At 60.0% G+C, this 22392-nt stretch overlaps 4 protein-coding genes across 4 annotated transcripts; all 4 read right to left on the bottom strand.

The window, feature by feature from the left end:
- Positions 1-1896: 1896 nt before the first annotated feature.
- On the bottom strand, positions 1897-8919 carry SLC25A14 (solute carrier family 25 member 14). Its single transcript, XM_017817009.1, has 9 exons — positions 8798-8919; positions 8555-8702; positions 7541-7635; positions 5494-5579; positions 4545-4640; positions 4057-4181; positions 3408-3543; positions 2941-3021; positions 1897-2336 (listed from the first exon to the last, which is right to left on the bottom strand). Exons 1-9 carry the CDS (start codon positions 8859-8861, stop codon positions 2295-2297), a joined length of 873 nt encoding a protein of 290 aa, XP_017672498.1. The 5' UTR covers positions 8862-8919; the 3' UTR covers positions 1897-2294.
- A 713-nt stretch (positions 8920-9632) lies between these two features.
- On the bottom strand, positions 9633-11813 carry RBMX2 (RNA binding motif protein, X-linked 2). Its single transcript, XM_017816996.1, has 6 exons — positions 11791-11813; positions 11584-11699; positions 11428-11479; positions 11229-11358; positions 10964-11144; positions 9633-10464 (listed from the first exon to the last, which is right to left on the bottom strand). The coding sequence occupies exons 1-6, from the start codon at positions 11793-11795 to the stop codon at positions 10058-10060; spliced, it is 891 nt and encodes a 296-aa protein (XP_017672485.1). The 5' UTR covers positions 11796-11813; the 3' UTR covers positions 9633-10057.
- A 351-nt stretch (positions 11814-12164) lies between these two features.
- Positions 12165-15657, bottom strand: RAB33A (RAB33A, member RAS oncogene family). The gene is made up of 2 exons (XM_017817019.1): positions 15269-15657; positions 12165-12666 (listed from the first exon to the last, which is right to left on the bottom strand). The coding sequence occupies exons 1-2, from the start codon at positions 15494-15496 to the stop codon at positions 12208-12210; spliced, it is 687 nt and encodes a 228-aa protein (XP_017672508.1). The 5' UTR covers positions 15497-15657; the 3' UTR covers positions 12165-12207.
- Positions 15658-17896: 2239 nt separating this feature from the next.
- On the bottom strand, positions 17897-21591 carry MARS2 (methionyl-tRNA synthetase 2, mitochondrial). Its single transcript, XM_017814001.1, has 2 exons — positions 21193-21591; positions 17897-19127 (listed from the first exon to the last, which is right to left on the bottom strand). Exons 1-2 carry the CDS (start codon positions 21475-21477, stop codon positions 17925-17927), a joined length of 1488 nt encoding a protein of 495 aa, XP_017669490.1. The 5' UTR covers positions 21478-21591; the 3' UTR covers positions 17897-17924.
- Between the last annotated feature and the right edge of the window lie 801 nt (positions 21592-22392).

The raw sequence follows: 22392 nt of genomic DNA, 5'->3' as shown, positions 1-22392 counted from the left end.
GTGCCACAAGCCCTCTCCTGCCTCATGAGCCGGAAAAATCCGAGCTGCCAGGAAACGAGGCCGGTCCGAGCCTTCCTCTGTCAAACAGTAACCTGGGGAGAGGCTGAGGCAGGACATGGGCACTGCGGTGGGGAGGGAGGGTGCAGCACACACGGGAATGGTGGGCACTGGCTGGAGCTCTGGAGCAGGGAGGCCTCCCAGGAACACTCTGGGTCTGCACTGCAGGTGGCCACAGGAAGGACTCCAGTGGCCACAGGAAGGGTTCTGGTGACCTTACACCCCTTCTTTTGTTTGCCCAGGGAGACACCTGGGGAGCCTTTCCCCTGATGCTGGAGAGGGTCCAAACGCCATGGCATGAGATCAAGGTGGAGGGAGGATTTGCAGGGCAGTGTGGAGGAAGAGCCAGCACCTCCCTGTCCTGGTTCACTGCCATTTTTGTCTTTAATGTGGCAGGACCACACATATTTCTACCTTAAACACTTGGGGAGGGCTGTGACTGGTTCCCAGGGCACCTTGAACCCCTTCCACGTCAGAGTTCAACCCCAGGGACCTTCCTGGGGGTGCAGGGGAGCAGGTACAGACCACTCAGGTGTGCTCTCACACGTTACCTGGCACAGCAGGGACAAGGTCAGACAGAGAGACACGTGAACCTGAGCACATATGACAACAGATGTTTCCTTCCTAGGAAGGAAATCCTGAGGGAATGAGGTCCCAGAGCAGAAGGAGCACCTTCAAAGCCATCCAGGGACACTGGTCCAACAGGAAGAAGAAGAGGGGGCAGAACAGCCTCTCACCAAGCACCTTACAGCTGAGAAATGCAGCAAAGTGGCTGTGGGGACACTTGTCTGGCATTGCTGAGGGGCTCCCTGTACCAGCCTGAGGAACAGCAAGGAAATGTCTGAGGATCAGTCCCAAAACAACTGGTGGCAGCAGCATCCCATGGAGCTGCACAGGAATGGCTCCAGAACTACTGGAGAAACCCAAAAGATCAGGAACCACAGCTAAAACACATCTCAGACTTGTGTTCATCCACCACATATGGTGGATGTATTTATTTAATAAATAAAGTACTTATTTACTTTGTCATGTTTGGAAACCCTCAGCCAGGTGAGGCACAGGAACCTTGTTCACTCCCAATCCATCACTGCCTGTTCCTGGGAGATTGTATGGACAGTTAAATTCTGACAACAACCCTCTGGCCTGCTGAGCTGGGCCCTGCACTAAAAGACCTGTTCAAGGCAGTGTTTAAGTCCAAGAGCTCAGCACCTTCACTACACCTGCAGCTGCAAAGGCATCTCTGCCTTTGCAAAACCAATTCCCTCTTATTTTTCCCAGCTGGATTTGGCTAAACATTCCTTGTGTGACCTGCATAGAAACTCTGCTCACAGCAGGCCCAGCCAGGACACGGTGCTGTCACGAGGGACCTTCATCCAAACTAAAGGCACCCCACAAACAGGAAAGTGAGTAGGAACTTCAGAGCCGTTTGCTTTCATAGCCATAAACACTAATAAATAACCAAAAACCAGAAGAGGACAACCAAAATAATCCTGCTGGGTATTCTGCTCAGCACCAGCCGTGTCAGAGCCACCATTTTCAAGTGCTGAGTTCACCTTTAAACCACATTACCTGTGTTTACATCATTTACAAATGATCTAAGCAAAAATAATATAAGCAATAAGCAGTAAGCTAAGAGACCCAGGTTTGGCAAAACTGAGCTGAGAAGGCAACAGCGTCACTTTCTGACACCAACAAACTTGGGTTTAGAAACACCTCTGTCCTAATGAATCCTACAGATTGCTCTTACATAAATACATGGAGAAAAAAAGGTACATATAGTGTGGTGAAAACCAGCAAGGGCAGACACCCCTGCAGTAAACCAGACCCAAACTCAAGCCATCCAGTCAATAAATAATTTAATGGAGTTACAGTTCGGCAATAAACATGACGATGGCACCTTCCAGGGCCCCAGCCCCGCCCTGTGGGCACGAGAGGACACCCACGCTGCCAACCCAGGAGCCACAGTGCCCTGAAGGCCACTGGAATGCACAGATCTTCACAGAAGATATTCCTGCAGGCCCAGGCACACGTACACCTCCGGGTGGGAAACATGCAGCTCCTGCCACGGGCTCCCGGCTATCCCAGCCAGCTCATGCTCCAGGGACCATGCATTTGGGGGGGAGCCCAGCCCACAGGTACCAAACACCACGACATGGGGACGGTGGGATGAAGAGGGAGGCGGCAGCACAGCTCTGCTGCCAGCCCTGAGGGTGACTGTGGTGAGATGAAGGCAGCTGTCAGAATGGGAGGCGCTTCAACTGCTCGTACGTGATAAAAAACTGAAGGGAACGTCAAGGAATTAGGACAGAGACGTGTGAGGCAGCTGCCTGGAATGGTGGGCAGAGCATCAGCACAGCTGGTGGAGACCCACATAGGGAGCTCCTTGCCCAAGCAGCACAAACTGATGTGCACAGGTAGAACAGAGCTGGGGGACAGGGGCTGCAAGGACAGGGGACAGACTGACCCAGAGCAAACCGGCCCAGCCTTGCCCAGACCACTGAGAGGAGGAGGTGGCTCCAAGCCCAGACTGGGAGCTCTTTACAGTAAATTCCCCACCCAGTTTCAGAGGGTAGAAGGGTCTGGGTCAGCACACGGGTACTGCTGGTCCTGCACAGCGGGTCAGCACCTGCCTCAGAGCACGAGAATGCTCCCCAGGATTCCCTCCCAAACAGGAGTTGATCCAGGAACTGCAGCACCTCCCACAGCCCAGGACAGAGAGAAGGTCTCAGCCAAGTCCTCAGAGCACTGGCTCTACAGAAACCAGCAGAGGTGCCCAGCAGGGTCACCAGTGCACTGCACTGGAGTGTCAGCCCCGCTCTGCCCTTCCCAGCTCGGTTCTCCCCTTGTCCCCCATCCACCTCCCAGCAGCACACAGAAGGATACAATGATGTTCCAGGGACCCAGCCGAAGCCAGTTGGGCCAAAAGCCTTTGTAGAGTGCAAAGAAGCCTTCACTCTTCCATGTCTGGGAGGAGAAGACACAGGTGAATTAGGAGCCAGGCCAGGCCCACACTCTGCCCACGTCCCCAGTGCCACGTGTGACACACTGTCCCTCCCCAGCAGCTGCAGGGAGCAGACAGGCCCGTGCAGGTGCAGTGTGTGGAGCATCACTTGCAGTCTCTGAACCTGATTAACTGCATCACAGCCTAAATTTTGTCCCAGAAGGCTGGGAGGATGTTCAGGCTGACAGTGACAACCTGAGGAAGTGACTCTGGGCCCTTCCCTGTCTGTCTGACACACTCGCTGAGGACACGTTCTGTGGCTGTAGGATCTCACTGTTCCCATCAGTGTGGTGCTGGGACCCAGCCAGCCTCCCAGGACAGGCACGTGCCCACCTCTCCTCCCCCTTACCTTCACAAGGCCATCCAGAGTGCCCTTGTAGAGCTCCGTGCTGCCCACGATCGCCCGCTGGTTCATCATCCGCGTCCGCACCACGTCCACGGGGTTGGAGGCGATGGCCCCCGCCAGCCCACACGTGAAGCTGGAACTACACCCCCCAAATCAGGACAGGGACAGCCCTGAACATGGCCACTCCCGCTCAGGCGGGCACAAAGTACCTTCCACCAGGTTTTATGAAAGGCATTTAGCAGTAAACAGGAGCTGCACCACCTGCCTGGTTCATACCAGGGCACAGATGTTGGGCAACAGCATTTCTGGCCATCAGCCAGCCGAAACCAAGCTGACATTCCATGTCACCAAAGGATTTCTGCCAGGTCCTTCCCCAGGGAGGTCTGTCTGGGGATGTGGGACTGGTTTAGTGGTGGCCTTGGCAGTGCTGGGGGAACGACTGGTCTTTTTTAAAGTCTTACCCAGCCTTTATGATTTTGCACTTGCTGCCCACTCTGAGCTGCTCCAGCCAACAGAGCAGATCCTTCAGAAGAACCGAGCCTGTTCCCTGCAGCCCCAGAGCACTCGCTCCATGAGCAAATCCCTCCAGATCCCACCTGGCTGCTCTGCTCCACACACCCCTCCAAGCCTGCTGAGAGCAGCAGATACTCACACGAAGTGGGCGAAGATGGTGTCACCCATGAGGCCTGACAGGATTAAATGCTTCTTGGTGATGTCGTAGACTGGCAGCTCCACCCCCACCACGATGGCAGCTCGCTGGGCCGTGGGGACAACACCCTGTGGGGCAGGAACACCATCACAAGCTGCTCCCAGGGCCTTTTCCTGACAGTCTTCCCCGTGTCCTCCCTGCAGCTCTTCAGGCAGACCAACTTTGCTCTAAAGCCAAGGAAGATCCCTCCACCCTGGCAGTATTATTCCAGTTGCATTAACTGCACGCTGCTTCTGTCCTCCCAGCACACAGGAACCAGGCTGTCACCCCCTCGCCTTCCCCACAAGTTCCAGGAAAGATTCTGTCCCACAAGAGCGGCAGTTTAAGGAGCTGGAAGGGGCTCCAGGTGCTCCCTGCTAAGAGAGCACCCGCTTCCATAAGGCTTTTGTTAGCTGTGCTGCTGGTGGGGGATTCTGGGAGCTGGTGCTCACCCTCCAGAGGCCTCGGGTACCTTCCTGCTGGTAGATGTCAATGAAGCTGCCGATCATCCCGCCCTGGAACAAGCTGCCCTGAGCCTGCATTCGGATCTGGAAGGAAGGGCAGAGTCAGCGGGTGGACACCAGCACCTGTCCTGACATCAGCACCTGCCCCAGAGGGCAGGGACACCGGGGATACCAGCTCCATGGAACTCCTGGGAGCAGGAACACAGAGCAGCTCACAGCTGACACTGCTCTCCACGTCTCTCTCCCTGCAAACCATGCAGCCAATGATGGCAGCAGGCAAGGAGCAGGGAGAGCAGAGGGGTGGGAGCACAGGGACATGAAGGATGAGGCCTTCCTGCCCTGGAAACAGCCTAAGAAGGTGGATCTACACAGGGAGAAGCATAGGGAAGTTCTCCAGGCTCTCTCAGCCCAGAGCAGGGCTACCCTGACTCCAGGGCATCAGGCAGTCCCCACTGGGCTCTGCTCACTCCACGTAACAGGCAGTGCCAGCACAGTGACCAAGGGGAGAGCAGCAGGGCAGGTGTGAGGAACATCTGGCTGCCACCTGCTCACCTTGCCCAGGTCGGATAAGGCAGCATCCATCCTTCACCACAGCAAATTTCATGACCTTTGTTGCCCAGAGAAGTTGTGGCTGCCCCATCCCTGAAGTGTCCAAGGCCAGGTTGGATGGGGCTTGGAGCAACCTGGGACAGTGGAAGGTGTCCCTGCCTACGTCAGGGAAGTGGGACAAGATGAGCTTTAAAGTCCCTTCCAACCCAAACCCTTCTGGGATTCTGTGATCTTTAAGAGCTGTGCTTTTTGCTGTTAATTGCTCTGGGCTTCGGTCTCCATTTATTAGAAAAGCCCAAATTAGCAGAACTGGTGGCTCAGGGAGCACTGAGCTGCACCTCCCACAGGTCCCACAGCCAGCCAAGTGCTGGCCAGGAGCTGCCCTTACCTTCAGCACATCTGTGGGATTGGCCAGCGCAGAGGAGATGACCCCCGAGACCACCCCACAGATCACATTGATGAGCAACGTTTCATCTGCAAGCAAGGGAAGAAGGTCAGACCCTACAGACCTCACGGGAAGGGGCACAGGTGGGATGGAACAAGGGCTGGGAAGAGCAGAACAGCTCAGCTCTCAAATCTCACAGTGAAGCTGCAGGAGCAGGGGCTGGGCAGGTGCCACACCTCGTGGCAGGTCTGTCCCCACACCTGCCAGGGACAGGAGGTGGCAGCTGGGACACTCAGCAACTCACTCTCTCAGAGGGGCAGGTCTGACGGATGAGAAGGAAAATCACGGGACACGTGAAAATTGTGAACAATTATCTGAGATTTCAGTGTCCAGTGATGCATTTCTCATGATAGGGACAAGCCAGGACAGAGGGAGACAGAGAGGGACAACCCAGCACTTCTCAAGGCCACCTGATACCAAATGGTTTTGGCTCCAGTGAGACCATGCAGCCACCCAGAGCCAGCTGAGGACTGGGACCAGGTGGGGAGTTAGATGGGATTAGTTCCAGGGAATAACCTGAGACTTCCAGGCCCAGTATTAGGATGATGGTTACGTTGGGAAAAGGCACAGCACTTTGCTGGTACTGACCACGACACTTCCCAGAGGAGACCAGGCCACTGGCTGCCCCAGGCCTGTAGGGAGACAAACATTCAGGCTCACAGCTCACAGACAAATGGAGCTCACAGCTGGAAAGGCTGGAACAGCGAGGAGGGGCCTGTGTACACGGACAGAACCAGGCAGGGAGAGGCGTTACTGGAGCAGGGAGAGACATTACTGAGGACAGAGCAACCCTGGAAAGGAGCTCTAGTGAACCACAGCATCTCCTGAGTTGGATGATCCACAAGGATCATCGAGTCCAACTCCTGGTCCTGCCCAGGACACCCCAACAAGTCCCTGAGAGCACTGTCCAAATGCTCCTTGAGCTCTGGCAGCCTTGGGGTCGTGACCACTGCCCTGGGGAGCCTGTTCAGTGCCCAATCACCCTCTGGGGGAAGAACTTTTCCTGATATCCCACCTAAACCTCCCCTGACACAGTTCCATGCCATTAGTGTGCTGCATCTCGTCCGCCCACCCTGCTTTCCCAGGTTGGAATGGTGTTACAACATTCCCTCATGTCACCCCAGGGACAAAAATCACCCCTGCAGATCTCAGTGCTCCCTCAGGCAGCATCCACCAGACTCCTGCTGCTCCACTGCCCAGGGAGGAGCTGCAGAGGCCTCCTAAGCAGAGGGCATGGGTCAAGGGCACTGGTGGCATCTCACCTTTAAATCAGGGCCAAAGCTACAGAGCTGAGTCACAAAATCCCAATCCAAACGTTGCTCAGATAAGATGTGACTGCCCCATGCCTGGAAATGTTCAAGGCCAGGTTGGACAAGGCTTGGAGCAGCCTGGGATAGTGGAAGGTGTCCCTACCCACAGCAGGAGGGCGGAACTGGATAATTTTTTCTGGCTCCAAGGTGCAAAGCAGAGATAAAGGCTTAACAGAACGAGAGGACTCCCCCAAGTTGTGCCAGGGGAGGGTCAGGTTGGACATTAGGAAGAATTTCTTCATGGAAATGGCTGTCAGGCATTGGAAGGGGCTGCCCAGGGAGGTGGTGGAGTCCCCATCCCTAGAGGTATTCAAGGAAGGACTGGACATGGCACTCAGTGCTCTGGGCTGGGCAACAAGGTGGGTATGGGGCACAGGTTGGATTTGATAGCCTTGAAGCTCTTTTCCAACCTAAATGATTCTGGGATTCTCCTATGATTCCATGAAAGGAAGGACCTGGCTGGAGGGAGGTGGTTGGGTAGGGATCACAGGTTCCCATTGGGATTGAAACTGATCCACGCCACCACTGACAAACAAAACCACAGCGCCCAGTAACAGAGCTCCATTCCTGTGGGAATCTCGAGGTGGGAAGGACAGAGCAGGGAATGAGCAGAACATACAAGAGAGTGTAGGATCAGTGAGCTGGGAGGTGCCCCTGCTGCCCCATTCCCTGATACTGACCTTCCATGCGATCCACGAAGAGCCGCTTCAGGCTCTGGTAGATCCCGATCTTGATGGTGCCATAGGATGCCTGTCTCAGCAGTGCCGGGGCGATCCTGAGGGGGAACAATCCCTGAGCGTCCCTGTGTGCCAGCTTCCCACCAGCCCCCAAACTGCTGAGGACCAGGCGTGTCGCTGCCATGGCTCCAGTGCCCGGGATAACTGCTGGGATTGCCCCCCACTGTGCCAGGGGCTGGCATCCACACAGTGCTGGCCTTGCTCCTCATCTCGGGAAAACAGGGAGTCTCCACTGCCCCGGTCCCTGGGCTCAGGGCTGGGTGGGATCTCGGGGTCACAGTGCCATGCAGGGAGTGGGAGCGGGCTGGGATGGGCAAAGGGGAGGGGGGAACTAGGATGGACAGGGTGGATGCCAGGACAGAAGGTGGAAGAGGAAGCCCGGGGTGGGGAGGGGGTGCCAGGACAGAAGTAGGGGCCAGGGTGGGCAGAGGGGAAGGACCTGGGATGGGTGGGAGGACCCAGGAGGACCTCGGGAAGGCAGAGGGGGATGCCAGAGTGGAGGGGGGAAACTGGAATGGGCTCGGGGGTCAGACAGGATGGCGGGGATGATGCTGTGACCGAAGGGTGGCCCAGGACAAGCGGTGAGAGATGGTGGGGCAGGGGGGAAGGACCCGTGGCGGGCAGTGGGGAAGCCCAGGGTGGGTGGAAGGAAACGTCAGGCCTGGTGGAAGACCCGTGGCAGATGGGGGCACGGATGCAGGGGGGTTCCCGGGGTGGATCGCGGGGCCCAGGGCGGATGGAGGGTCCTGGTCCCAGTAGGGGAGTCCCGGTGTGGATGGACTGGGGGGGGCAGGGTGGATGGGAAGGACCCGTGGCTTATGGGGGTCTCGGGATGGATGGAGCCCGGTGCCGATGGGATGGGTCCCTGTCCCGATGGGTCCCGGTGGCGATGGGAATCCCGGTACAGATGGGCCCCTATCCCGATGGGGTCCCTGTGCCGATGGTCCCGGTGCTCACCCCGAGTACAGGGCCCGTCCTCCCTCCTCGCGGCAGATGCGGAAGAGCGCGTGGAACATGCCCCGGTACCGCACCTCGCGGAACCGCGCGTCGGTGCTCTGCCCCTGCACCTGCAGCCGCGTCTTGGTGAGGTCCACGGGGAACGTGCCTGCGGGGACAGCGGGGACAGCGGGGACAGCGGCGTCAGCGCCCGCCGGGACCGGCCCCGGTGCCGCTGCCGCCCCGCCGGCCCCGCCGCCTCACCGAACTCGGCCACGATGGAGGCGAGCCCGCCATACACGAAGGGTTTCCAGTTGAGCGCGGACATGGCATGGCGGGCGGGCACCGCCGCCACCGGGACCGGGACCGGAACAGCCGCCGGAAGGGCCACCGGCACCGCCGCGCCCCCCGCCGGCCCCCGGCGGCACCGCACCGGGACCGGGCACCGCCCCCGGCACCGCGGGCAGGGCGGGGCTCAGACCCACCCGAATACCGGGAACAGGACGGGGCTGAGCGCCCCCGACACCGGGAACAGCATGGTCACAGCCCTCCGGACACTGGGAACAGAATGGTGACCATCCCCCGCGTACCGGGAGCAGGACGGGCCTAAGCTTCCCCGGGGTACCGGGAGAACGGTCACAGCACCCTCGGACACCAGGAGCAGGAAGGGGCTGAGCCCTTCCAGGTACCGGGAGCAGAATGGTGACCGCTCCCCGGGGTACCGGCAGCTGGACGGTCACAGCCCCCCCGGGGTATCAGGAGCAGGATGGGGCTGAGCCCCCTGCCCAGCACACTGGGAACCCCCCGGGTCTGCCCCTGCCCCCATCTGACCCCACATCGGGCACCTCTGGGCTCAGTCCCAATTGTTCCATGGGGAAAATGCCCCCTCTGCCCCTCATGCCTGGAACTGCTGTGGACTCTGTCTGGAGGGATTACTCACGGGAATCACATCCAGCTCAAACCATCCCAAAGCCCATCCCTCTCATCACTGTGTGCACCACTCCCCAACTCTGTATCCATCACTCCCGCTTTTCCAGCCAAATCAGCCCAAAATCAGCATCAGGAGCAGGAAGACTGCTCCTGAGACCAGCTTCTGGCAAACAGGAATTTTTATTAGAAGACCTTTAAACACACCCACGGGGAACGGCCCCAATACAGCGGCGCATGCCTGCAGATCCACCACAGAACCTGGAGATGCTGGGTGGGCACAGGACCCACTGGCAGGCGAGGCCAGACCAGACACCCACAGGCCTCTTCTCGCACTGCAAGAGGGGGACACCCCCCAGCACTGACAGAACTGGGGGTTTGGAGAAGGGGAGCATCCTGCTGCTCCCAGCCCCCAGCTCCTGCCACCCTCCATGGCCAGCACTGAAGGCCAACACAGAGAGCCCTGGCCCAGAGCAGGATGAGATCCAAAGGGAAGCTCCCGTGAGGCAAGCAGTCCAGCTGCAGTGCCCTGGGAGCTTGGAGCAGCTGTTTGGGGAGGATCAAGGCCTCCCTGGCCCTGGAATGCTCTCCCAGGGCTCAGTGGCGGCCAGAGTCTCTGCCAGAGCCCCGCTCCTTGTGCCTGGAATGGGGTTCCCGGGATCTGCCTCCCTTGGGGGACACATCCCGCCGGCTGCCGTGCCCGTCACTCCTCCTGCCAGCCTCCTCCCTCTTGTCCCGCTCCTCCCAGGAGCTGCTCTGTCCCCTCTGCTCCTGGTCGCTCTTGTCCCCCCTCCTCTCCGAGGGCCGCTGGTGCCGCCGCTGCTCCTCGTCCCGCTGTGTCCTGTTCCCAGCGTTCCTGTCAGAGCTCCCGCTGGCGTAGCGCTCATACCCAGGGTCCTCCTTCTCCTTCTTGATCTTGATCCTGGGATGTGGCTCCTCTGTGCCAACGCGCTTCCCGGCCTGCTGGCCTGGCTTCGGCTGCTCCGCTCTGCTCCGTGGCTTCTCTGGAACACGGGTTCACAACTTGCCATGGACCCAATTCCAGGAGCGCCCCCAACCCCCCCATTTCACGGCACTGCCCCAACTCCCCTCCCATCACGAGTTGTTCCCCTATACTCCCAATATGCCAGCCTGCTTCCCCCTCAGGGAGATCCCACTCCACTTCTTAGCGTGACACCCTTCTCCTCCAGCTGCGGCCACCCTGCTTCCCTCTTGAACGCTCACATCATGTTCTTTCCAGCAATGCTGGGCACTTCCACTCATTCCCTTTACTCAGTAACATCATGATCCGTTCTGCAGAATTTCCCAGTCCAGACCCGATGACTCTTTTCCCTCTTTGCTCTCCCTCTCCTCCCTCATTTTCAAGCACCTCCTCAACACCTCAGAGCAACACCTTGTCCCCATCCTCACTTCGTGCCCATTTTCCTCCCTCCAACCCTTCTCTCTACCCAGACTCCAGCTCCTAATCCCACCTGGGATCCAGCCTGCCAGAACACTCCTTACCTTTCTGCTTTTTCACAGGCACATCCTCCTCCTCCGACGGGGACTCGGACGAGGAGCGAGGCGGCGTTTTGACCCCGCAGCCCTTGGCATGGAGAGCTCTAGTCACCTCATCCCAGTCCTCCGACTCCTTGGGGGGCCGGTAGTTGGCCACGTGGTCCACGCGGATGGTCCGTCCCTTGATCTGGAGAAGCCGGGCTCTCAGACCGCGGGCAGGTCCCCGGGAGCACCTGGGGAGCCGCGGCAGCAGCACCCGAGCCCCGCTCACCTTGATCCCATTGAAGTTGTCCACAGCTAGGATGGTGCTCCTCTGATCCTCATAGCACAGGAAGCAGAACCCTTTGGACTTCCCCGTCTTTTTGTCCCGCACGAGGTTGATGTTGACGACCTCGCCGTACCTGTGACACACCGTCAGCACCCTCCGCCAGCGCCCGGGCGGGCGGCGGGGCCGGGGCTGCAGCACTTACTGCGAGAACACGCAGATGACATCGCCCTCCGTCAGCTCGTAGTGCAGCCCGCCTGCGGGGAGAGGGATGGAACAGGTCACCGGCACCGAGCGGGCCCGACCCGACCCGACCCGACCCGACCCGACCCGACCCGACCCGACCCGGCCCGGCCCGTACCCACAAAGATCCAGGCGCTGTCCTTGTACTCCGCGTGCCACGACACCGCCTCCTGCACGCCCAGCTCCGCCTCCCGCGCGTTCAGCTCGTTGATCAGCTTCACCTTCGTCAGGGGGCTGCGGGCGAGGCACCGTCAGCGCCGGAACCGACAGAACCAAAACTTCCCCCATCCCTCCCTCCCGCTCCCCTCACAGTCCCCACACCTACTTCATGGCGGCGGCGGCGCGCACTGCGCCTGCGCGCGGCACCGCGCCTGCGCGCTGCGCACCTAGCAGAACGGACTCGGCCGAGAGTCGCCGAGTGGAGCCTATTTTAGCCGAGTGGAAACGATTGTAGCCGAGTGAAGACGATTGTAGCCGAACTAGGCCGAGCGCGGCCCAGCGGGGCCGATTGTAACCGAAGCGGGCCGATTACAACCGAGCGCTACTCGCCGAACCGGGCCGAGCGTGGCCGAGCTGGGCCGAACCCGGCCGATTGTAACCGAACCGGGCCGATCACAGCCGAGCCGGGCCGGTTTTACCCGAGCGCTACCCGCCGGACCGAGCCGAGCGTGGCCGAGGCGCAAAGCAGGAGTCGGAGCGCAGGGGGCTCAGAGCCTTTATTGGGGTCCGGGCCAGGTCCCGCTCAGCACGGGCAGGAGCCTTTCCCGCTGGCCTCGTCCAGCCGGCGGGACTGCGGCTGGGGCTGCCCCGGCCAGCCCTCGGCGTCCCGGCAGGGCAGCGAGCGCTGCGCCTTCAGCCGGCAGGCCAGGCACATGAAAATGGCGTCCACGTTCTGGCTCTCCTGCGGGTCCTTGGCCGAGGTCTCAAACAAAAGCATGTTGTGAGCGTCGGCGAACTTGAGGGCCAGGCTGGACGGCACCTGGATCAGGTCCTTCAAGTCACACTTGTTCCCCACGAGCACCCTGGGGACGAGCGGGGACACCGCGTGCCCATTGCACTCCTCAATCCATGTCTTGAGGTTGGTGAAGGAGCTCATCTTTGTCACGTCGTACACGAAGACCACGGCGTGCACGTTGCGGTAGTAGTGCTCCACCATGCTCTTCCGAAACCTCTCCTGGCCGGCCGTGTCCCACACCTGCACCTGGGAAGCGAAGCAGACGAGAGAAGAGGCTACAGGAGCATGGCCCTGGGAAGGGTTCAGGGGGGCTTCCTGCTGTCTGGCTTTCAGAGAGTCATGGAATGGTTTGGGCTGGAAGGGACCTTAAAGATCATCCAGTCCAACCCCCTGCCATGGGCAGGAACACCTTACTAGACCAGGTTGCTCCAAGCCTTGTCCAGCCTGGCCCTGAATACTTCCAGGGATGGGGCATCCAGAGCTTCTCTGGGCAACCTATGCTAGGGCCCCACCATCCCCACTTTCTTCCCAATGCCCCATCTAATTCTGCCCTGCTTCAGCTTAAGGCCATTCCTCCTTGTCCTGTCCCTCCAGGCCCTTGTCCCAAGTCCCTCTCCAGCTCTCCTGGAGCCCCTTTAGGCACTGGAAGGGGCTCTCAGGTCTCCCTGAAGCCTGCCTTTCTCCAGGTGAACCCCCCCAGCTCTCCCAGCCCGGCTTCAGAGCAGAGGGGCTCTGGCCCTGAGAGCATCTTTGTGGCCTCCTCTGGACTCACTCCAACAGGTCCATGTCTACTTGTCTACCAAATCCTACACCATGAACAAGAACCCTGATAATTTCACAGAGGAGTCAGGGCAAAGAGAAGACGAGGACGGGGAGTCACCCTTCATGTGAGAGTGCAGCAGGAGGCCATGGACCTCTGTGGGGATAGGTGAGGAGCCATCACCCATGGCTCACCCTCACCATGGTGAGGAGATTGTAGTGGAGGATTAAAGAGCAGAACATCACAGAGAGCATTGTAGGGAATCTCCACTCTAGACCATCTGGCCAGGAAGAGCAAGCAGATGAGGTGCTCTATGGACAGAAAGGAACAGCCTTGTATTTGCAGCCCCTGGTCCTCACTGAGAATCTCAAACACCTCAACAGCTGCTGGAATGACAGCACAGCAGGGCACAGGCAGTCCAGAACATTCCCGGAGCCCTCAATGACAACTCCCTGACCCAAGTGACAGAGGAGCCAAGAAGCTCCTAAACTGGATGAGCAGTGAGGTGGATTGGGAACTGGCTGAATGTCTGGGCCTAGAAGGTGGTGTCGAGTGACACCAAGTCTGGTTGAACACTGGTAAGGAGCAGGGTGCCCCCAGGGGTCAGTCTGAGTTCTCCTGGTAACATCTTGAAGCTTGGAACTGGCAATTTCCAAATTAATCCGAATCACCCTGTACCCACAGAGAGACCGCCTGCCCCGAGGTCTTTCAGAGTGAAAAATGCTGGCAAAGCAGAGCTGCTGCTCAGCCCTTTCTGGGCCAGTGCCTGGGAAGAGCAGGAGAGGGAGGGTCCATCTCCCACCTCTCACCTCTCCTCTTGGATGCATTATCCTAGGAAAAGGCCAGTTTGCTGCACTGCCTCCCACTCACGCCCGCTGAAGCACGAATAATATCCAAAGGTAGAAACCCTGGCAGTGTTTTCCTGCCATTGGCCATGAGACAGGCTCCATGCCAGCCTGCACCAGAGCTCACACTAGCACGGCTCCGTGGGGCTGGACAGAGCTGGGGAGGGCAGGGGGGAAAGACCACATCTAAAGGAGAAAGGGAAAAACATTAATGGACAGTCTAGAAGCACAACTAAAGCTCTCACCCACCAACATGAGCTTTGGTTTCATTGTGATTTCAACTTTTGATCACCCATCTGTCAGTACAGCAGCAATATTTGTTCCTCCAGCACCAGCCTCACACTCGGAGGCTGTGGGTGCTGATCCCCCTGAACCTGGCAGGCCAAGTTCCACCACAAGCTCTGCTCCTGGATGGAGCAGCAGATCTGCTCCAACACACCAGCCAGAGCTTTACAGGTCTGGGCTGGTCATTCCTTACAGGTGTCACACGGGCCTTCATAGAGCAAATTCATCCTGTTCCAGTCGTCCTGCAATCACAGCTCCCGGTGCCAGCTGGGAGCAGATTCCAGCAGTGCTCCCACAGCTGCCAAGCCTGCTGCCACCGGCCCGTGGGAGCTCCCAGCCTTCCAGCCTCCCTCTGCCCCCCCAGATGCCCCGGTTCTGGCACACAGCTCCATCCTCCAGCTGTGCCCCTCTGCTAGTCCAATGCCCGGAGCTGGAGCCACCTCGATGCCCCAAGGCTGTGCTGGGAGGGCAGCAGTGGCTCACCCCAACCCATCGCTTCAGGCCGCTGCAGGCTCAAACCAACCCCAGAAATAGCGACAAGGCAGCAGGGATGGATGGGTCCAGAAGCATCTCTGCTGACCACAGGCATGAGAATTCTCCCGTCCCTGTCTCCTCCCTCCAGCTAGGATGAAAGGGAAAGCCCCCAGGAGGGCTTTGGGGTGCGACATGCAGCCCTGGGGCAGGGAATGGGGCTGGAGCAGGGATGAGGACCGGCTGCCGTCGTTGCTAGGGCTGGTGCTGGTCAGCTCGGGGCCAGCACGGGGCCCATCGGGGCCAGTGGGGGGCTCCCCGGGGCTGGTGCTGGTCAGCCCGGGGCCCGTGCGGGGCCCATCGGGGACAGAGCGGGGCTGACCGAGGATGAAGCAGAGCCCACCGGAGCCGGTGCAGAACCTATCGGGGACAGAGCAGGGCCCTGCGGGACTGATGTCAGCCAGCCCGGGGCCGGTGCGGGGCCCACCTTGATGCGCTCCCCCTCGATCTCCACCGTCTTCTCGCGGAAGTCCACGCCGATGGTGGCCTCGGTCTTGCCGGGGAAGGTGCCCCCGCAGAAGCGGAAGGTCAGGCACGTCTTGCCCACGTTGGAGTCTCCGATCACGATGATTTTGAAGATGCGGGTCTGCACGTAGGGCTCCAGCGCGGGGTCGGAGCCCGGCGGCCGCCCCCCGCCGCCGCCGCCCGCCGCCATCCCTCCCGCACCGCCGCCGCCTCACCGGCTCATGGGGGCGCGGCGCCCCGCGCACTGGCTACGGCACCGCACGGCACCGGCACCGCCCCGCGTAGCGGCACCGGCACAACACGGCACCGCCCCGTGGAGCGGCACCGGCACCGCTCCGCCCCACGCACCGGCTACGGCACCGCGCGTCCCCGCCCCGTGGAGCGGCACCGGCACAGCCCCGCGCACCGGCACCGCGTACGGGCGCCAACACAACACGGCTCCGCCCCGGGTACCGGCACTGGCACAGTCCCGTGTAGCGGCACCGGCACCGCACGGCTCCGCCCCACGCACTGGCTACGGCACCGCAGATCCCCGCCCCGCGTAGCGGCACCGGCGCAGCCCCACGCACCGGCACCGGCACCGCGTACGGGCACCGATACAACACGGCTCCACCCCGCGCACTGGCACCGGCACATCCCCGGGTACCGGCACCGGCACGGCACGTCCCCGCTCCGCGTAGCGGCACCGGCACCTCGCGGCTCCGCCCCACGCTCTGGCACCGGCACCGCACATCCCCGGGTACCGGCGCCGGTCCCACCCCACGCACCGGTACCGGCTCTGGGCCAGCCGCCACGCCAAACCCCAGACCGGGGACCGAGTGCTTTCAGCCCGGGCCGGCCCGGGCATCCCCAAGGGACAGGCAGGGACCGGCGGGGCTGCAGGCAGCGGGACTGGCCTCTCCCGGGAGAGAGCCAGGGACACCGAGGGATAGCGGGGCAGGAGCAGACACCAGCGCACACAAACACCCGCACGCTCCAACACGGGGTCACTGCCACCCATGCCAGAGTGACCCTCTCCATGTCCGGCCAGCAGCCACAGCCCCCAGGTGCCAGCATCAGAGGGACCGGGAAGGGGATGTGTCCCTCCTGTCCCCAAGGAGCAGGGCAGCGGGGTGCCAGCACCCACAGTGCTAGGGCACAGGGGCTGCAGCAGGAAGGATGCTCAGAGGGATGGCAAGAGCAGGGGAGCAGGTGACACTCGGCAGGGGAAGGGAACCACGGCAGGAGGGGATGAGGGGACCCGGGTCAGCTGAAACTGGGACAGCATCAGGCTGTGGCACAGCGAGGGTGTGGGAACTGGCAGGGGCGGGCAGACTATGGAGGCTGCACTGCTTTTGCTCACACAGCCCAGGCAACCCCAAGAGCTCACAACCCCCCAAAACAGGCCCATGAAAGAAGATGACTCCTGCACTAATGGGACCTGGAGGAGCTGGGAAGGACTTACCAAAGATCCTCAGTGGTCACCACTGCCCCAGGGTGCCAATGCTCAGCTGCTTCCAGCAGCACTGACATGAAACTAGGGTGCACTAAGCCTTGCAGGAGGCAGAAAAGCCTCAGGAAGGTGAGGCTGGGCCTGAAACACATGCCCCCTTTCCCATTCTGGTGATGCCAGCAGGTCTGCACAGCCAAATGAGACTTCCTGTTCAACCTCGGTGCTGTCCTGCCCCTGGAAAAGAGTGGTCACACAGGATCATCCTCATCAAGGCTCACTCAGACTTGTTTTGGCCCACAGAGGAAGCTCAGTTGAGGGATCCAACAGATCCATGGGCACCACAGCCCATGGGCACCCATATCTGACCACCCCCAGCTACTTCTGGCCTGGCCAAAAACCTGGGAATTAAAGGTGAGATGAGGACACTGATTGTAGAGCAACACCAAGAAGGACCAGGACCAACCCCATCCCTCCTCAGGGCTTTCTTGATCCCCCTGGATACTCATCCTGAACATCAGCCCAAGAAGGGATTGCTGGAGTGAGTGAGGTGGGAGCTGCTGTTTCTGGAAGGGATGGCTGAGCAGACTGGCTGCCACATCCATGGTTACAATGTCTTCAGAACAGCACCTGAGGCTCCTCGCCTCAGACAAGGTAAAGGAAGGGAGTGTTCCAGACCGGATAGGGCTTGGAGCAACCTGGTCTAATGGAAGGTGTCCCTGTCCATGGCAGAGGATTGGAACAAGATGGGCTTTAAGGTCCTTCCAACACAAACCAGTCTAGGATTCTATGCTTCTGTGAGAGACACAGGCAAGAGGGCTCTGGTGGAGCCCCAGGACTGTACAGGAAAACCTTCCTATTTTAAGGGGATAAATATTTGCCTCAGTTGCTTTTTACATCCCATAAAATACATCGAGGCAAAAAAAGCAGCAATACTGAAACCTGAGGCTGTGTCTTTGGTTCAGTTACCAATTTGGCTACTCAGGCATTCTGAGGGTGCTGCCTGAGCTTCCTGAGCCCTCAGCTCTGCTCACACAATCTCCTGCCCAAGCATGTGTGGTCAGCCCCAGGCCTGTCACTGGGACAGCACAGCCCTGGTCAGGCCAGCTTCCCACCCCTCCACACCACCACCATCAATAGAAGGAAGACGAAAAGACAACATTTCCCAGGAGTTCCTGAAGGTTTTTATTCACAGAAGCTGTTTGTCAGAGACTCGAGCTTCTTGCTTTCTGTTCTTCATAGTTTCCAACTTCTCCAGCCTCTGGAACAAGACGCCAGTGTCAGGTCCGAGCTGTCTCCCCTCAAAGGGACAGGGCTTTCCATCATAGCGCGCCAAGAACGTCAGATCAGAGAGGCCCCTCTCTCCTGGCTCAACAGCCAGCCGGGACAGCAGCTTGTCTGCCATGTGTGGGACCACAGGCTGCAGGAGCGTCCCGTAGACACGCAGGCACTCCAGCGTGACGTGCAGGATGGTGTCCAGCCAGAGCCGCTCCGCAGTGTCCCTTCGGTCGAGTTTCCAAGGCCTGTGTCTCTGGAAGAAGCCATTGGTCTGCCTCACGCACTGGGCAATGCATTCCAAAGCCTTGTAAATCTGGAAGCCTTCGAAATAACCAGCCACCTGCGCAGGCAGCGAGGCCACCGCTGCCACGAGTTCGTAGTCCTCAGCAGACACCCTGCCCATGCCTTTTGCTTCCCTGGAATCCAGGACCTTTGGAAAACAGGGCTCTGAGAAGCGTGGGTAGGTGTTGCTGGGGTTGATGCTGGGGGCTGTTGAGCGATTCAGCAGCCCCCCGAGTGCATCCGCCAGCTCCGAATTCAGCAACTTCACCACCTTCTCGTCGTAATAGTCGCAATCCCGCTCCGGGACGCCCTGCCGCAGCAGGAAGTACCGGAACCCGTCCACGCCGTACTGCCCCACGCACGTGGCGGGGTCCACCACGTTGCCCAGGCTCTTGGACATCTTCTGCCCACGCACGGTCCAGTGGGAGTGCACCAGGATGCGCTCGGGGGGGGGCAGCCCTGCCGCCAGCAGCAGCGCCGGCCAGTACAGCGCGTGGAACTTGAGGATGTCCTTGCCCACGACGTGGTGCGCGGCCGGCCACCACGCACCGTGGCTCTCGGGGTACCCCACCACGCTCAGGTAGTTCACCAGGGCGTCCACCCACACGTAGATGGTCTGTGTGGGGTCACCGGGCACGGGGATGCCCCACTGCAGCCGGCTCCGCTCGCGGGACACCGACAGGTCCGGCAAATCCTCGTCCAGCCAGCGGAGCACGCGCTGGTAGAAAGGGTCGGGAGCAATGGAGCGTGGGTTGTCCCGGAGCCAGTTCTGCAAGGGATCCCGGAACGCCGAGAGCTTGAACATGTAATTCTCCTCTTTGGTCCAGTGCACCTGGGATGGGAGAAGAGGAAAGGATTACGGCCCAAATGCTACGAGAACAGGCTGACAATTTGCACACAGCATTCTCAGTGTGGAGTTTGTCGCAAGCTCCCTGTGCCTGGGTGTCCTCCCACCCCATGGAAAGCCCCTGGTATCTTTCCATGACTAGTAGGAACCTCCTTGCCCAAGACACGCCTGAGGACTTGGGCACCTGGGATGGTTCAGCATCCTGCTTTTAAATACTTCCATAATCCCAGGAAGGAACACCTTTCCACCTGCCAGGTTGATGTGACATCAGGAAGGAATTAGGGAGATGAGAACACACTTTCTTACTTTCTTAACAACATAGTTGTGCTATGATAGTGGAAAATCATGAAAAGACACAATGATGTTGTAATTCCCGCCCTACTGGCACTCCTGGTGCCTGCCTTTGCTGTTCTGCTGGGGGCCATGTTCCTCTTTTTCCCCAGTTTATGCATTAATGCATCTCAGTCACTAACTTTGTTTGCTTATGGCACTGACAGCACTTCTCCCCTACTGTTAAATCCATTAAACGACACATTTAGCTAAACCAGTGAAAAATGGTGGGTGGATGCAGTACAAGTGAGCTGTGTAAGGCACTCAGGGATCCATGGCTGGGTCAGGAATCTCGCAGGGTACAAGGAAGACCTGAAGAACATTCAAAACATATTCAAAGACAAGCTGTACCCCTTCACCCCCAGGCTCCACTGGACACCAGAACCCAGACACTCACCAGAAGTCTGGGGTTTATGGCATGTCCCCAGTTATCTTAGGGGCTTTCTCAAGAGTTATTATTTGCTAATACAGCCCTTTCTGTGTGACCCAACACTCCTACGCCCCAGCCTCATACGAAGACCACAGGAGCATAACCTGTGCTGAGCTCTGAGCAGGATTATCTGCAGCTGATGGATTAAATAATGTAACTCCTGGCACCTAGAAAACGCAGTGGCAGAGAGACTCTGGGGCAGGTACCACAGTCCTGGGTGCACCCATCCAGGCATCAAGCTGACCACAGGCAGGTGATGTTACAATGGTTTAGGTGGGGCCAAAACCCACATAAAGAGATTGGTTAAGTGTCCAGAGGCCACACTGAACTGTCTCATAAAATAGGTCTCAAACTCTGGACCCCCAAGGAACCCCTCAGCTACAAACACCATTATCTTCCCACTCAGCTAATTTCTCTCATTGCCACTGTAAAATACCACTTCCAGGCCAGCAGGCTGCAGAACCCCCAGCAGCTGAATCCTTGGCACGTGGCTGTGATGTGCATCTGCCAGGTGGGGTTTGGCAGCTCTCCCTCGGACCCCCACTCACCACCATAACACAGAGAATCACAGACTGGTTTGGGCTGGGAGGGACCTTAAAGGCCATCTCGTTCCACCCCCTGCCATGGACAGGAACACCTTCCACTAGACCAGGCTGCTCCAAGCCCCATACAACCTGGCCTTGGATGCTTCCAGGGAAGGGGCATCCACAGCTTCTCTGGGCAACCTGTGCCAGGACCTCACCATCCTCACAGGGAAGAATTTCTTCTGAATACCCAATCTAACCCTGCCCTCTGTCAGTGGGCAGCCATTCCCCCTTGTCCTGTCACTCCAGGCCTTTGTAAATAGTCTCTCTTCATTTTTCTTGCAGGCTCCCTTCAGATACTGGAAGGCTGCTATGGGTTTTCCCCAAAGCTTCTTTTCTCCAGGCTGAACAATCCCAATTCTCCCAGCCTTTTCTCACAGCAGAGCTGCTCCATCCCTCTGATCACCTTGGTGGCCTCCTCTGGCCTCTCTCCAACAGGTCCATGTCCTTCCTGTGCTGGGAACCCCAGAGCTGGAGGCTCTGGGGGGGTCTTACCTGAGTGGGGCAGAGGGGTAGAATCCCCCCTCACACTGTGGTGATCAGGCCAGGACAGAAGGTTTCTGGACTGACAGGTGACACTCCACTGAAATACAGGTGAGTCTCAGCCAACATGAATGACAAAAGGCTGCAGGAAGCATTAAACACCCCAAATTCGGCCAGAGCAGAGCAGCAGATGCGCGCGTGGTGCTCCCGCAGGTGCCGTTACCTCATGGCCGGTCTCCAAGGACACCTTGCAGGGGCGCCCCTGGGCATCCCTGCGCTCAGCGAGCTGGCTCTCGGGCAGGAAGCTTTCCTCGGGAGTGCAGTACCAGCCCTCGTAGGAGCCCTTGTAGAGCGCCCCGCAGTCACGGAGGGCACCCCAGAAGTGCCGCACGGCCCGCTGGTGCCGGGGCTCGCTGGTGCGCGTGAAGTCGGTGAAGGCGACGCCGGCCTGGGCCAGGGCCTGGCGGAACAGCCCCGAGACGCGCTCGCAGAGCTCAGGGGGTGACATCCCCGCCGCCGCCGCTGCCTGTTGGATCTTCAGCCCGTGCTCGTCGGTGCCTGGAACAGAGAGAGGCCGTGGGGCCGTGGGGAGGGGTGCAGGGCTGGATGCCCCCTGCGGGGACACAGGGCCAACCTGGGGGCATTGGGAGCGGGGTCAGCTCCGGGGATGGGGATCAGACCGGGAGGGGGGTCAGCCCCTGGGGAGGGGGTCAGACCCAGGGAGAGGAGTCAGACTGGGACGGGGTCAGTCCCGGAGGTGGGAGTCAGAGCAGGAGGGGGGTCAGATCGGGGCAGGGGGTCAAATCGCAGGGAGCTGGTCAGCCCCGAGGTGTGGGGGGGTCAGTCCTGGGAGTGGGAATCAAACGGGCGGGGGACCAGACCGGGAGGGGGTGTCAGCTCCGGGAAGGAGTTGAGTCCCGGGAAGGAGAGTCAGCTCCGAGAAGGAGGGTCAGCCCCGAGGGACTGGGGTCAAACGGAGGGAGAGGGGTTCAGACCGCGGGAGGGGGGATGAGCCCCAGAGAGGGGAATCAGCCCCGGCACAGGGGGTCATCCCGGCACCCCCGCTGACCCGTGCAGAGCCGCCCGGGCCCGGCGGCGCGCAGGCGGCGGTGGCGGAGCAGCGCGTCGGCCAACAGCGCCGAGTACAGGTGCCCGATGTGCGGCGGCCCGTTCGCGTAGAAGATGGGGGTGGAGAGCAGCAGGCGGCGGCCGGGCCCGGCGGCGCTGGCGGTGCCGATGGCGCGGCGGGGCGGGCGCGGGAGGCGGCGGGGCGGCCGCAACATGTCGGTGTCGGTGTCGGCGGCGGCTCCGGCACCATCGAGGCGGCGGCGCGGAGCGGCCGCCCGGAAGCGGCGGCAGGAGGCGGTGGCGGGAGGCGGCGCGTGCGCGGCGGGGCCGGGCCGGGGCCGGGCCGGCGGGGCCG

Source organism: Lepidothrix coronata, unplaced genomic scaffold (assembly GCF_001604755.1).
Source record: "Lepidothrix coronata isolate B3197 unplaced genomic scaffold, Lepidothrix_coronata-1.0 Scaffold2, whole genome shotgun sequence".
NCBI lineage: Eukaryota > Metazoa > Chordata > Aves > Passeriformes > Pipridae > Lepidothrix > Lepidothrix coronata.
The sequence above is the reverse complement of the archived record's forward strand: the minus strand, read 5'-3'. Positions and strand labels throughout refer to the sequence as shown.

Bases quoted from the DNA above. Each gene is read 5' to 3' on its own strand.
- RBMX2 (XM_017816996.1), bottom strand. The intron at 11,359-11,427 runs GTAAGTGCTGCA...GGTGTGTCACAG, and splicing joins GTCATCTGCGTGTTCTCGCA to GTACGGCGAGGTCGTCAACA. The intron at 10,465-10,963 runs GTAAGGAGTGTT...CCCGTGTTCCAG, and splicing joins GCCTGTGAAAAAGCAGAAAG to AGAAGCCACGGAGCAGAGCG.
- RAB33A (XM_017817019.1), bottom strand. From the start codon at position 15,496: ATGGCGGCGGGCGGCGGCGGCGGGGGGCGGCCGCCGGGCTCCGACCCC. The intron at 12,667-15,268 runs GTGGGCCCCGCA...TTCGCTTCCCAG, and splicing joins TCGAGGGGGAGCGCATCAAG to GTGCAGGTGTGGGACACGGC.
- SLC25A14 (XM_017817009.1), bottom strand. From the start codon at position 8,861: ATGTCCGCGCTCAACTGGAAACCCTTCGTGTATGGCGGGCTCGCCTCC. The intron at 8,703-8,797 runs GTGAGGCGGCGG...CTGTCCCCGCAG, and splicing joins CTCCATCGTGGCCGAGTTCG to GCACGTTCCCCGTGGACCTC. The intron at 3,544-4,056 runs GTGAGTATCTGC...TGGGGGGTGTAG, and splicing joins ACCATCTTCGCCCACTTCGT to TTCCAGCTTCACGTGTGGGC.
- MARS2 (XM_017814001.1), bottom strand. From the start codon at position 21,477: ATGTCACCCCCTGAGCTCTGCGAGCGCGTCTCGGGGCTGTTCCGCCAG. The intron at 19,128-21,192 runs GTAACGGCACCT...CTCCCATCCCAG, and splicing joins CCTTGGAGACCGGCCATGAG to GTGCACTGGACCAAAGAGGA.